This window comes from Polypterus senegalus, chromosome 5, assembly GCF_016835505.1.
Source record: "Polypterus senegalus isolate Bchr_013 chromosome 5, ASM1683550v1, whole genome shotgun sequence".
NCBI classification, from domain to species: Eukaryota; Metazoa; Chordata; class Cladistia; order Polypteriformes; family Polypteridae; genus Polypterus; species Polypterus senegalus.
Window position 1 is genome coordinate 69,939,255 of NC_053158.1, and position 15,596 is coordinate 69,954,850.

The 15,596-nt window shown below is 35.8% G+C and overlaps 1 protein-coding gene across 2 annotated transcripts in view; it reads right to left on the minus strand.

Moving 5' to 3' along the window:
- The window catches only part of ankrd12 (ankyrin repeat domain 12), a 215,646-nt gene that overhangs the window by 37,007 nt on the left and 163,043 nt on the right, over positions 1-15,596 (minus strand). For both annotated transcript variants that reach the window (XM_039754778.1, XM_039754777.1), the window contains one exon: positions 6,168-6,368. In XM_039754778.1, coding sequence (XP_039610712.1) covers positions 6,168-6,368 — 201 coding nt within the window. The remainder of the gene's footprint in view (positions 1-6,167; positions 6,369-15,596) is intronic.

The following is a 15,596-nucleotide window of genomic DNA, read 5'->3' on the forward strand; positions in this document are numbered from 1 at the left end:
AAAATCTTGGAAATAGATAATAAATAGATAATATATATTTTTTAATAAAATTAACTTTATTTACAAATCTCACATTTGTTGAGAAGACCTGAATCTTAACCTATGAAACCTTGACCTTGGATGATGTCAAAACTGCAATGGACCTCAAAGTGTGAAGAAACTTCCCCAGTTTTCTTATAAAAAATAATGATAATGAAAAGCATTCTCATTTGGACACTAATCTAAAAATGGACTAAGCAATGTAGCACATTTTTAAAAATTCACTGTACATATAAAAATAAAAAAACATATTTCAAGCAGGTGTAGGCAAGTCTACTTGAGAGCAGTCAACATTCTTACTTTGCAGTGTGATCCATTCATAGGAGGAGGAGGTTGGCAGCATGCACTCTCTCACCGCGTTCCCGCACCCACATGATGAACCACCTCAAGATCTGTAATTAAGACCCAAGCGCAGCTGTGCAAAGGGTAACACCTCAGCACCACAGTAGTTCGAAAAGAATGGAACAGTGTGAGTGCCCCCCCAAGTGGCTGGAGTGCCAATCCTGACACCAACACGTGAGTTTCCCTTGCAAGTTAGAAGACTTGCTTACAAGGCCAGATGCAGGTTAAGGTCATACCCAGCCCTTGCTCAAGGGCCCAAATGAGTGGAATCACTTCTACCATTTACAAGACTTGAACCATTACCAGTGCAGATCCTTAGCCTCAGACTCACCAGAAGCTTTAAAATTATGGTAGAGATATTTTTTTGTGTACAAGATGGAAGTCAGAGCTATGCCAAGAATCTTGAATATGTCCTTAATATTATATAAACCATCGTCAGACACACTAATGGGAAAGATTAGTTATGTTGCTTGTCCACATATTAAACAAGTTTTAAATTCATTTAAAACAAAATATTACTTGACTTTATAGATTACAATATTGACATGTTTGTGATCTGAAATCACACACCATATGAAAAAGAGAGAAAATCTGAAAATCTGAAAAGAGGTGGAGGGTGTATACATACATATGTATGTACGTCATTACAAGCAAGGGATATGTAACAAAGCACTAAATGTCTGCTTTTACACTAGAATTACCAGAGCCTACGAAAAAACTCGTAAATCCATCACACCTTAAATCGCTTCTTAAAATCGTTCACAGCTCTCCAACAGCGTCTTTTGTCATCTAAACGCGCTGATAAAAAAATCAGGCTGCAAGCAGCCGGCTATTCCATTCCCCCACCAACTTAGAACGTGCACAAACTTCTCCCAGCTCATGCCTTGATTGATTTTCTGGGAGTGAAGTGGAGTTTTAGAGTGGAAATAATAGATCGTTGTTCATGTCTGTTCCGTTTCTACAGTAATCTGTGTAAACACATTTTTAAAACAGAAACGTTTTTTATATTCTATTAGTAGATGACAAAATGTAGGCGTAAACTATTTAATGTATGAAGCCTGAAGTCCAAATATCAAATAAATACTTTCACAAAAGGTACAAATCTAACACAACAATTGCACTTTTATTCAAAAATACTGTATAACTGCGGAAACAAAAAGCCGCCTTAACATGCGACATTGACACCCGTTTATTATGACTGCCTCCACAGAATCAGCTGCTGACTGGGAATCAAAAGGTCGCGAGTTTGATCCTGCGTGACTCCGTTTTGAGAAGTAAACTGCTCTTTGTCTTACTATTTTAGAATAAAAACATACATTTGATTTCAGTCTGTAACAGCCGGTGTAATTTATGATACTTGTCAAGATTAGCTTTGGTTTTTTTTTTTAAACTCAGTTTTATTATCTCAGCCGCACACCCCACCCCCACATCCGACACTGCTGTTTTCACATAGACGCGCTGTAACAGAGGTAAACTCAGCTCCCTTCTACATCGGAGCAAGAATGCACATACCATTGCTTGCATACTTTAGTGTCAGCAGGCACTTTTCGTGGCATTACACACAGTTTTGAGCATGCCCTCTGCACACTACTTGTGACTTTAGGCTTTAGGAAGTAAGTAAATAAATAAAGGTAAATCATTTCATAAAACGGACAAGCTCAAAAAATACATGTGTAATGCCACAAAAAGTACCAAACTGAAACCCAAGAAGAGGATTATTAACAAAGACAGAAGACCAATATATAAACAAATAATGGCCATATACTGTAATAAAGTGAAAGTGAATGTTTTTCTTCCATTCAAGCACACTTCCTATATGAATATTTCTAAAAGAGAAAAGGGGAGAACAAATATAGTTAGTAAAACAGAAATTATTATTCAAAACAGGGAAGAGGCTTATGACGTATATTACTGTCATCATAAATATTTAGTGTTAATTTGGTCGCACGTGCGACCTAATTTCTCAATGGTGCAACTAAAAAAAAAATCAAAGGTTGCACCGGTGCGACCAGCCATTCGAGGGGAAAAAAAAACTAAACTCTGTGACTCTTAAAGTCTCCCTGTTGTTCAACAACAGACACACATTAGGCCCAAATCGTGGTCTAAACCAATCAGATAGTGAAGGGTGGATCCCGCCCCCCTCTGATTGCCCGTGGTCCAGATATTCCTGTACGTGTGTGTACGTTTGAAAATGCACGTCATGCAGTCAGACAGAGAGAGGTGAGTAGCTAATCAGGTAAACAGTGGATGTAGCCACGGATTATGAGAAAAGATGAAAAGAACGACTGACAGCTTTTTCGTTAAGAATGTTAAGTTAGGGCCTGATCCGTCCGAAAATCATAACCAATGCTCTGACACGGAGCTATCAACCTCCCAGCGTTATAGCAAGCCCTGGTCCGGAGACGGCATTAGATAATGAGCCACATACGATCGAGTCCGAGCCCACTGAAATTAAAAGGGGTAAAGTGTATACATTTCGAAAAGAGTGGCTTGACCAGTTTCCCTGGCTAAGATACAATAAAGCCGATAATAAAATGCACTGTATTTACTGTAAAGAGTGTGGGAAGACCATGGCCGGCAGTAGTGCATTTGTGACTGGTTCTAATACATTTAGAATTGAAACGCTGAAAAAGCACAATGCATCTATAAAACACATTACATGCCGCGATAAATGCACTGCTCAAGTGTCCCCTCTCCCCGCTGCCTTTCAGCGGCAGGCAGCAGCAAACAGATCATCAGACGAGGCTGAGATGATAATTAAGTTTAACGCGTTGCCTACAATATTGCAAAAGAAGAACTTCCCTTCACTAAATTCAAGTCCGAAATAATTCTTATGAAGAAAAATGGCTTGAACGTAAACCCGACGTACAGCAATGATGTCACGTGCACCCAATTTATAGGAGTCATTGCAGGTACATTGAAAAAAAAGACGTCTGTGCAAATTGCGAACAGTGCGTACATGGCATTCCTGATCGACGGAGACACAGATATCGCCACAAAGGAATGCGTCATTGTGTACGGTCGTATCTTGCGGAGAGGAAGACCAGTGAATATACTTATTGGACACATTGAGGTCGAGCATGCTCATGCCCAAGTCTGGAAGATTGTGATGCTAGAGAAAGTGTGGTCAGCTGGTTTAGTCAAGGCCAAAGATCAAGAAGGCCAAACTACAGGAGTTGGCCATCCGAGGGGCATGTGACTGCAATGGAGGATAGTCCATAAGACATTAAGCCATGAGATGTTCAGTTTGAAGCCCTTAAAACACTTAATTTAGATTTTCTTTTTAGTTAATTTATCTTGAGATTTTTTAAGTTTAAATTTCAGCTCAGTAAAGCACTTTAAGCACCAACACTTTTTCAGTAAGTTACCTTTCTTGTAGAATTGTGCTTGCCTTCAAATAAAGAACTTTATATTGACCAGATTGTTAATCATTTACAAGTCAATATTGCCTATATGGACAGCGATTAAAAAAAACCCCAAAACAAACAAACAAATAAATAAATAAAGTGAACTTGTAAAACTGTGGTGTTATATGTGATGCGGTTGGAAATTTGGGTGCACCTAACTTTTGTGCTGGTGCACCTAAGAAAAAAAGTTAGGTGCACCAGTGCAACCAGTTAGTCTAGAGCCCTGAAAGCGGAAGAAAATTATTCCTTGATAATGGGTGCAGCTCGAGGATGTGTAAATTATTGAAAGGACAACATGAATGGCCACTTAACTTTGTTACTTGAATTATGACACTGGATAAAGTAAAAGTGGTAAACATAATTAATCAATGACATCTATTTAATTTGTCTTAAACTTTTTTTTTTAAACTATAACTTTGTCAGAACAACTCCACTATAAAACATTTTTCAAAATACATTTACAACTAGTTTAACATCCCAGTTTTAACTTAACAATTCAATAAAATTTGTAAGAAGTGGAGACACAACTGAATTATTACTAATAGATCTATTTGCTATTTGTATTTTATAAAGGTGACAAAATTTTGATAAATAATTTGGCAAACAATATAGTTTGAAATATTTAACTCTACTGATTGAAGTAGTACTGAACTGTCAAGGGCTCTGTTCTTCAGACTGATCCACCAAAAAAAAAAAATATCCTTTGGATTACCATAAGAATGAGATTTATCAAACCAGATTAAAATAAGTGTTACAAAAAACATGGTAAACTTCATGCACAAATTCTTTGCACTTTATGCTGTAATAGTGAACATGCATTGATTGCCCATGGCCGCTAAAAGTGCATTCAGCATACGACCCTGCCACTAAGACTGGACTTGTACCGATCCAACTTGTATAAGCCATTAGGCCATTTATCACATGCTAAAAACAGAAGAGATCAGAGCAAAATCAAAAAAATTAAAAAATTAACCACCTATCCCTTAAACTTAAGAAACCACTAAACCAATTAAAGCACAATACAATTAACCTTACCTTAACTTCAAAAATATTCCAGCATCAGAAATAATAAAAAATTCGGAAATTATCATCAAAACAGTAAAGACTTCAAATGCTTAACAACACTAGAATCCCGGAAGCCTACGAAGAAAGTCGTAATCCCAGACGACCTTAAATTCCTTTGCACCTCTTCATCAGCGTCTTTGTCTTGCAAATGTGTCAATCAGCATTTTTAGCAGGTACCCTGCTCACTCATCCCTCACCAATGCAGCAGAAGTCAAGTCAGATGCTGAAGTATATTTAGCTGGGAGTTAGGTGTTTGGAATTGTATAGGGTAAATAATATATTACTTGGAATACATACATTTGTTGAACACCTAACTAAAATAGAAACTTTTTTCATGTTATAGTAATAATGACAAAATGCTGACGTGAAGTGTATAATGTGTAAAGACTGAAGTCGAAATATCAAACACTTTCATAAAAGGTATATCAAATTACCTTTTATCTGAATCTGTATGTTTTTATTATATAATAGTAATAATAATTGCAGCTCACTACTCAAAACTGTGAGAACACAAGCTCAAACCCGCCATGCAGACATGTTGAGTTTGGGCCGATTGATATTTGGGCTTGTGTTTTTACTCATTGACAGCAACATGTAAATTGAATGATTTCTTTTTCTTTTGTTATAGTCTTCAATAAAAGCACACCTGTTTTGTTATACCTTTTGTGAAAGTGTTTATTTGATATTTGGACTTCAGTCGTCACACATTATACACTTTGTTAACATTTTGTCGTTATTACTAAGAACACGAAAAAACTTTCTGTATTAGCTGTGTGTTCAACATTTCTTGTCTCGCATTTCCCGTCATCCTACATTTACCCAGATAGTTGTAGACACAGAATAAATTAAATATATGTATTCCAAATAATATATTGTTTACCCTATACAATTCCAGACACCTCACACCCAGATAAACAGACTTGAGCCAGTAGAACTTTCTGTTCCACCAGCTGTGGGGGATGGGATAGTAGACTGCCTACTGCCAGTGCTTATTGACACATCTGTAAAATAAAGACACTGACAAAGAGGTGCAAAGGAATTTAAGATGGCCCAGCATTACAACTTTTTCCGTAGGCTTAAGGGATTCTAGTGTTAAACACCCTGAAGGAATTAATTGCTCAGATGAATGTGGGCAGCTCAATCCATCAAAGAGAAGTACACATTTCTAGCAGTAAGCACAAACCCACGTTAGCACTAGCACTTGTCCCAAAATGAAAGTATTTTGCTCAGGAACACACTTAGTGGAGAGAATCTTTGTATTGAAATGAAATCAGAGCACATACTAGTAACATTTCACAAATGGGAGAAACATACCCGCAAAATCTTTTACATTTACATCGGCACCCAAGCTGATTAATTCTTTAACTTGTTTTACATCTCCTCGAATTGCTGCCATGTGTAATGGAGTTTCTCCTCTTTCATTTCTTTTGTTCACCTTGTCTTTCTGTCGAGAGGATGTACTAGGGATCTTTTTCTGAACTGGTGTTGTTGGAGTTGGGTGATTAGGGGTAGAGTCTAAAAAAAAAAATAAATAAATAAAAATACATTTTAAATTTAGCATTATAAAAAAGCTTCCTATAAAGTAAAATGAACACTTAATTTGTTAGGTCATTTCAAACATCAGGATACGTTTAATTATATCACAAGATCTTCATGAGTACTCATTTGTTTACATGGAATACCAGCCAAAATCGCAATATTCTGAAAGACATTAAAAAAAAACTTATTTTGGCTATACAACTTGGTATACACAGCATGGAAAAAAAAAACAACTTAAAGAAGAATACTCAATAAAAATAATTATTTTCCTACCAACTTTTGGCCATATGAACAGAGAGAATTTTACTAATTATTGTCTCTTAAAATATGACAAAGTTTAATCTATACTAATAAAAGGCAAAGCCCTCACTCACTCACTCACTGACTCACTCACTCACTGACTCATCACTAATTCTCCAACTTCCCGTGTAGGTAGAAGGCTGAAATTTGGCAGGCTTATTCCTTACAGCTTACTTACAAAAGTTGGGCAGGTTTCATTTCGAAATTCTACGCGTAAGGGTCATAACTGGAACCTATTTTTCTACATATAATGTAATGGAGTTGAGTTAGAGATGGCCGTGGGGGGCGGAGTTTCGTGTGACATCATCACGCCTCCTACGTAAGTACGTAGAGAACAAGGAAGAACTTCAAACAGCGATGAGCACAAAATGCCATTTCACAATTGAGAAGGCAGAAAAACACTATGAAGCAAATGATGCATACAAGCATATTAATAAGTACAGCTACTGCGGAAACAAAGCACAGCGTGAACCGTAAGTTTATATTAATTTAAGTTCATAGACAGGCTGCCACTAGCGTTTGTAATTTAGTGCCTGCCCATATAAGGCCGTCCATCAGCGGCAATCCAATACAAACACTGCCGGTAAATATTCACGTGTGAAGGACTGTGCTTATGCAGAGGAAGATGAGATGGTCAGGGTGGTGTTTGGCACAAACTCATTGAAACTGCGAGAGAAACTTTTAAGTGCGGGTCTTAGCTGACATTACACGAGATGGCACCAGCACAGCTGGGAACCTTCGATGCAAGAACACCAAGCGGCTCACGTGAACTGACGCAGTGCACAGACAAAAAGCAACAGTTCCAAAGAGTGCTGAACAAAAACCGAATTACACAATTGAGAAGGCAGCAGAAAAATATGACGCGTCTGATACATACAATCATATTCATAAGTGCGCTACTGCGGAAACAAAGCACACGGTGGAAAAAGTGAATGTCCCGCTAAAGGAAGACAGTGTAAAAAAAAACCCGTGCATGCAGTTTGTCACATCTCAGATAAAGAGGAAGACGAGCTGTTTATTGATGCAGTAAGAAACTAATCGATGAATGAAACCTCTTATCTTTACAACGATTGACAAACACGGAATGTAACTTGAACACATCGTACAAATACAACCCTGATTGAAACAAATAATGATAATCAAATCCTTGATGACAGCAACATTCAATAACACTCACAAAACAATTACTGTATATTGACAATCATGTTATTTTACTTCTCCACTGCGATATATATATATATATATATATATATATATATATATATATATATATATATATATATATATATATATATATATATATATATATATATATATATATATATATATATGTATATATACACCCCGCTCTACAGTACATACTCTCGCATAGACAAGCCACACGCTGTGGCTCAATTGTAGAGTCTTCATCTCTAATGCCGAAATTCGAGGTTCGATTCGAAGGGGATGCACTGAGTATGTACGCGCTACCGATTCATTTTACCTTCGCATCTCCTTGGTTTTGGACGTATGAAAAAATATTCGGTTAACTCAGAATCATGTTACGTTATTTTTAAAATGTTTCCCTTTATTAGCACAAGCACAGCTGAGAAGCTTCCATGCATGTACTCCATAACGCGTTAAAAAAATAACGCATTTAATCACACTTTCAATTCCAAGCAAACGGAACTTTTGTCAATGCATGATTTCCTGGTACATCCATTACACTGATGCACACATCACAGCTACAAAAATGTTGGAGTCGGAATAAAGCGCGTTCCTACGACTGATCATTTCGACTACCCGAGCTAAGCCTTGATAAAAGCATGGTTTTGTGCACACTGAAAAGCAAGCAAAATTAGATGCATTACAGAAAGCGGACTTTGTGGCTCTTACTGGGGATCATTGGACTTCCGTGACCGTTAGTAATTCTAATTACATCTAATTATAAAATGTTCAATGATCACACTGTTTTAGTCTAATGTACAAAATAATTTTGGCTAATGTTACTCAGAGTTTAAAGATTAAGTTGGTCAAATTACCTTTTATGTTTCTGACTTATTTTTTTAAGAAAAACTGCACTTTAAATAATAATAACCAAAATTTCAACATAAAGACAATACCATTCTGAAAATGTACTTAAAGTACTTAAACTACCACTTTATTTTAAGTCTGCCCAATTTTAACCAGGGATGATATTTTTGTTTCTGTTTTGAATTCAAATGCAGTTTAAAGGCTTTTTTTCAGAAATTAAAACAGCCTCAGTTTACAATATTCATGTCCATGCCTATTATTTGATTCTGTCACCCACTAAAACCCTTTTAAACTAAAAAAAAAAAAAAAAAATTTGCGATTTGGGGCAAATTTACGTGTCTTGATTACATACGATTAATCAAGATTAATTCTTACACAGCCTCTAATTAATTGGATTAATTTTTTAATCCCACCCTAGTCCCACCTATATATATATATATATATATATATATATATATATATATATATATATGGATATATATATATATTTGTATATAGATATATATATATGTATATATATATATATATATATATATATATATATAGATATATATATATATATAACAACACTCATGACAATGACAAAACAATTACATTGTCAATCATGTTACGTTATTATTAAAATGTTTCCTTTTCTTTTTACTTCTCCACTGCCAATCGCAGGTATTTTGCTATATATATATATATATATATATATACATATATATATATATATATATATATATATATATATATATATATATATATATATATATAAATAAATAGATAGATATGACAACAACACCCATATCAATGACAAAACAATTACATTAACAATCATCTTAACGTTATTTTTAAAATGTTTGCTTTTCTTTTTCATAACTTCTTTAACACACTACTTCTCCGCTGCGAAGCGCGGGTATTCTGCTAGTATTCAATATAAGAGTCTGGCCTTGATGGCAGTGAGGAGGTGGTGTTACATTAGACTTAGTAGATATATCCTATTTCAAGTTACAGGAAATGTGAAGGAAATTTTGCCTTGCAATTTTGGTGAAAGTAGTGTAGTATTATCCTCTCATCAAGTATATTTTGTAATACATTTGATTTTAAGTAGTGCATTATGTTAATCACAAGACACACATGTACTGTAGAACTATATTTTGTTAAAAATCAGATCACTTATCCTGTCTTGAGAGAAAATGATCTAATATGAAATAACATCTCAAAAGATACTGCTTTCAATTCATCGAGGACAACATTAATGCTTAATGAATATCTTGATAAATTTTTAATTGTTCTTTGTAAAGTGACTCCAAATAAAAAAAAAAATAAAATAAGCTATCTGCTTCTCATGGTATTATGGTAGATAGGTTAGGATTCTTCCAGTTGAACAAAATAAATGCTCGAAATATAGTGTAAGCTAGCACAAAAAAACTGTTTTTAAAGTGGCAAGGTTTCATCAGGTATTACTCCAATCAGAGATGTTAAGAATAATAGGAATTAAGTGTGAAGATAAGACTGTCTGACTCACTGACAAACAAACAAATAGTTTAAGATCCGAGCAGGAATCACTCTTAACATGGTGAACTATCAATCTGCCAAAAAATTCTTCAATATTTTGGACATGACGCATGTACATTTTATACAGTTCAAAACAGAAACAAGTGTAGTACTGTATGTACAATTTTGCGTTAACAGCAAAAACCTTCCAAAAATCTTGTTAAAAAGTCGTATCTTCAGTGCCGTCTAAGATTATCTAGAGGTGTACTTTTGAAAATATTTATGTAGCTTTAACATGCTACCTATATCCTTATTAGATAACGAGGAAAATTTAGCAAATTTTAAGAAAGAACTTTAAATATGTAAAGAACTGTAACAAAAAGCAAAAAAAAAAAAAAGAGAGAGGCGCTATATTGAGACATAGTTATTTAAATGATGAACGATACCAAGCATATTACACTTAAATATTGCTTATTTTAAGTATGGCAGCTAAGGCATGGGTACCATATTCTAAATTGGGGCGGAGCCACCTGATGCCTTCTTAGTTTATGTGAATTTGAATACTCAATGGTATGAAGAACCAAACATATAATGGGGAGTTAGTTCAGAATTTCAGTTCCCTGGCAAGCTATGCCATAGTAAGTTAACTTATGTCTGATACTTTCCATAGAATCATAATATATGTGCTTGTAACCGAGTAGAAGGAATTTAAAGATAGAGGTAGGGTCATGCTCCTCCTCTGCTTTATATCTCTGAACATATAAACAAAAGACAATCGACAATGAAGGTAGACCATTTAGTTATAATACCTCAAGTGCATAGATTTTAAAAGTTGTCAAAGTCATAATTCATTTTTTTCTCTCCATGGCTTCTTTCTATTTCTAAAAAGTTAAAATTGTATCACAAATTTTAAATGAAAATTTGTTAATACAAATTAGAAAATACTGAACAAGTTACAGAAATGTGAGTAGATTATTCATTTTAACTACAGTATGTTACATTCCACCAAAAAATTACTTTTTTTGTATTACTTACCCCATGTAGTTTGTAGTGATGGCTGAGAAAAAAATATGACTTCATGGTTTTATGAAGAATGGAGATTAAAAAAAAGTTTAATTCATTACAGTCTATGGCTGGCCTATTCAAATGGCGGCCAATGGGCCACACGCAGCCCAGAAGCAATGTCTAAGTAGCCCAGCCAGTGGTCTCGCCATAAAAAACAGAAAAGTGGAGTAAAACGCATTTTGTGAGCCTTCAGAAATTCCTATATAAATTCCCACTGTAGCATAGACCATGAATGCAACAATCCATATAGTCTATGAACATACAACTGAACCCACAATGCAGCGCATTGTTGTATGTCTAGAAGTGGTGGCAGTAGTCTGTGATACAGTGATATTTTTTTGTAATGGTATGTGGCACTGTGTTGTACTGCCATCTCAGCTGCACAAACTGGTCATGGCATCGACTACATATTAAACTAGCCATGTGTGCCCAACTATGTTGCGCGTATTAAAGTTGTCTGTGAAGGGCTCCCTGTTTAAACGCGGCTGCCAGTCGTGAACTGGGCCCTTCGTTGCATAGCATTATGATTTTTTATAAGGGAAACAAAATTACAAAAGAGAACCCTTGGAAACTGATTCGATAGGAACGGCCTACTCGGAATCTCTGTCCGAATAGTAATTATGTGGTGGTGTAGGAGCATTTCTGCTTCTGTCCGTTCACAGTCTGTCTCGTTTTCACGACGCTATCGTTTCCTCTCACGATGTCTTCTCAACCTTTCTCCAATCTCACAGGTTGCTTTGTAGCATCCACAGAGTAAGGCAATATAGACGGAGCAATGGTTATAAAAGGGGGACACATAGGTATCCAGGCTCTTTAAAGCATAAATAGGGATCACTTCACTGACATGTGAGCAAGCCACGGTACAACTGTGAGACGTGCAGCACTCGCCGACTACAACGTAACAATAATAATTTCCGGAACGTGCTGTTACGTTGTCATTCATTTTACCCACTGTCTTCCTTTCATTCATATGTTACGCAGGCATGTACCTTTTATCTTCGGCAATTTCACTCTCTAACCAGGCCTCAGGAGCTAACCAGCGTAACACTGTCCACCACCCCTTTTGTTATTCCGGCACATTGTTGACATCCATGAGTAACAACAATGTATTAAACTGGAAGGTGGTCTACGCATGCGTGGAATTCTCGGGCAAACAAAGATCAAGATCTAAATGAAGATCTCTTTAGTTAATTTAAAGCACAACAATTTGTTTAGTTTGAATATCTGTTTTGAGGTGTGACTGGAGTATTACAGTCTTCAGTAGTATAAGCCTGGAGGAGATTCTTAATGCAATGCCTATGTTATAGTTGTCTCTCTACTGCCATCTAGTGCTGCTTCTTCTAATTCATTCGTGGACAAACAAAGATCAAGATCCAAATGAAGATTATATATAGAGATAATTCTATAATCAATTGTGTGCTGAATCTTCTTTGCATTCCAATTTCACCAATGATTGTGAACGTGGGTTTTCGCAAATGCACCTAATTGTTACTCCAATAAGAGCTTTGTTATTGACAAGCACAGTCTCTGCACTTATCATATGACTGGTTGTCTCTCTACTCACACGCTTCAATCCTGTAGATTAATGGCTATTACAAGGATGACGATCAGCCAATGACACTCAAAGCAAAGAATGAACTAGAAAGACTGACTGCATTTGATGAAAACATACAAAAAAAAGTTTGGAAGTGTATTTAAAACTCAAATCAAATTAAGCATTGATTGCTTTGTGGAAATACATAACTATTCTGTAGAATGCAAAGCTCGTTATTAACCTGCAGTTCATATTATTCGATTTCAGAAATCCTTTGTAATTTTAAACTATCAAGCACAATATTATGTAGTACAGTACATCTGTGCAAGTCGCAGATGTAGTGCCACTGCCTCACAGTAAGGAGATCATGGGTTCGTATCCTGGGTTCTCCCTGCTTGGTCAACCGTGTGGACACTGTGTAATATTCAGACAAGGAAGGCACTATATAACAGGCAGACAGAGAAGCCACTAGATAACAGTATTAGCTATAATTAATGAAATCATGTATTAAATCAACATAAATTACAGCATTCTAAATTTTAAACGTAATGATTTACTTGAGAAAAAAAGAAACACATTCCAGCCTGTTTATGAATGCAGACATTGCAGGAAGAGAAGCAGGCAGGCTTGGTGGTGAAAAGCGCAGAACACCGCAACCCGAAAAGGAAGTGGTGGAAAATAGATGGCATTGGTAGTGGTTCAGCACTAACGTAGAGAATGTATAGGAAACACTGCCCTGATGAACTGTAGGAGATGCTCAGAACGTCACCAGAACGATAGCCTGGATGCTACCCTCATTGTGGCCAGTGATTTTAACAAAGTTAGTCTCAAAATATTAATGCTGATCCTTTATCAGCACATCACACATTCTACCACAGGGGTACACGTTACTTGTTCACTGCTATACTCCTTTCAAAAGTCTATATAAAACAGATGCTTCCTTCTTTGGACAAATCTGCCCTTGCTGCCGTTTCTCTTATGCCAAGATATAAACAATAATTAAAGCACCAGTAAAATGTAACCTCTCTTGAACCCAGTCTGCTGTATCAGAGGACGACATCACCTTGATCCTTCAAATAGTACTGTCCCACCTCTACAACAAGAGAAGGTATGTGCAAATGCTATCTACAGATTAAAGTTTATCTCTAGAACTCTACTTGCAGAACTCTGGAGGTTCGTAGCTAGACTTTTGTAAGTGCATGAAGTGCAATCGTCACAACAGGAATCAGTGGAGGTCATCCGTGATTGGCTGTGGTGAACATGCAATGTAGCAATTTAAAGAAAAAGTTGGAACTTCTCACTGCCATTGATGCCAGCAAAAAGAAAATATTTTGCCACTCAATTTCGCATTCCATGGTCAATTTCGTCAACTTGCTGAAAGACTGCGCTATGAGCAAAATGCATTATAATGAAAATGACAAACTTTTTTCGGTGTTGCACATACTGTCGGAGACAATTAAAAAAAAAAAAAAAACAAACAAGCAAGCATGTCCTCTAAGTTTAAACACTGGATGTGAACCTATTATTGAAGCTAAATTGGCATTTTATGGGTCATGCAATACAGCAGAAAAAAAGGAATATGAAAGACAATTATAACATGATGTGACTATTGATAATGGCCAAGGTCACTGCTGTAATATTTATGGTATACAAATAATCTGGCACAATGCATATCTAGAAATCAGAAAGCATAAAGCTGCTAAAAACTTTGTTATAACATGAAAACTAAATGATAAGCATATTGTAGAACATACACACTTATGCTTAAAGACAACTCACAGCAGATATCTCACATTTTCTGCTATATGGATGATAGAAAAACTGGTACTCAATTTATTTTTGTAAATTATTTCATGAATCAGGTTTCTGAAACAAAATATCCTCTAATTTTGTTATCTTAGAAAAAAGTATTCAGCTGTTACGTTACGATAATCTGTAAAATAATCCAAACAATTTCATAAAATCACTAATAGCATCTGCTCAGTCATTTCCAAAACCAGGCAATTCAAATTAAAATCTCCAATCAAGGTTACAGAATTTGTCCGTGAAATATTCAATATTCTTATAAAAACAAAACTTTTAAACAGGCCAGTAATGGCAGACTGAATTTCGAGAATCCATTTTAAGAACTTATTTAGTTCAAAACATTTTCAAAACACTCAAAACATTTATTGTGGGATGCGGCAAGGCTCGGACCCGTAACCTCCTGATTATGAGACAGCAGTTCTTACCGCTGTACTACCAAAGCAGTCGTGACACCAAAGTACACTAACCCAATTTCTTTTTCTTTAGTTATAGTCTTGAATACAAGTGCACTTGTTATACACTTCATGTCAAACTTTTTGGTACGTGCTCAACATTTCTTGCATTTCCTGTCATCCTACACTTACATTGATCTTTGTAGACATGGAACACACATGAAATGCATGTGTTCCAAATAATGTGTTATTTACCCTATACAGCTCCAGGTACTTCACTCCCAGATAAACAAGGCAATCTGCCTGCTGCTTGTGTTGATCAACACATTTACAACACAAAAGATGCTGACAGAGAGGTGCGAATGGATTTAAGGTGGGCTGGTATTATGAGTATTTTTGTAGGCTTTGGTAATTCTAGTGTTAAACATTTATCTGAATTGAAAATGAAAAAACGTTTAGAAAACGTACAAAACTGTTGCCTAAGCCAAAGCCCCTTCCGCTCAAACCATCACAATGTACTTCAGAAAGAAAACTATTTTAATGTAGTTTCCTTGCCAAATTGCATATCCAGTTCATAAATCAAAACTGCACACTTGAATCAGTTCAGGTATGATG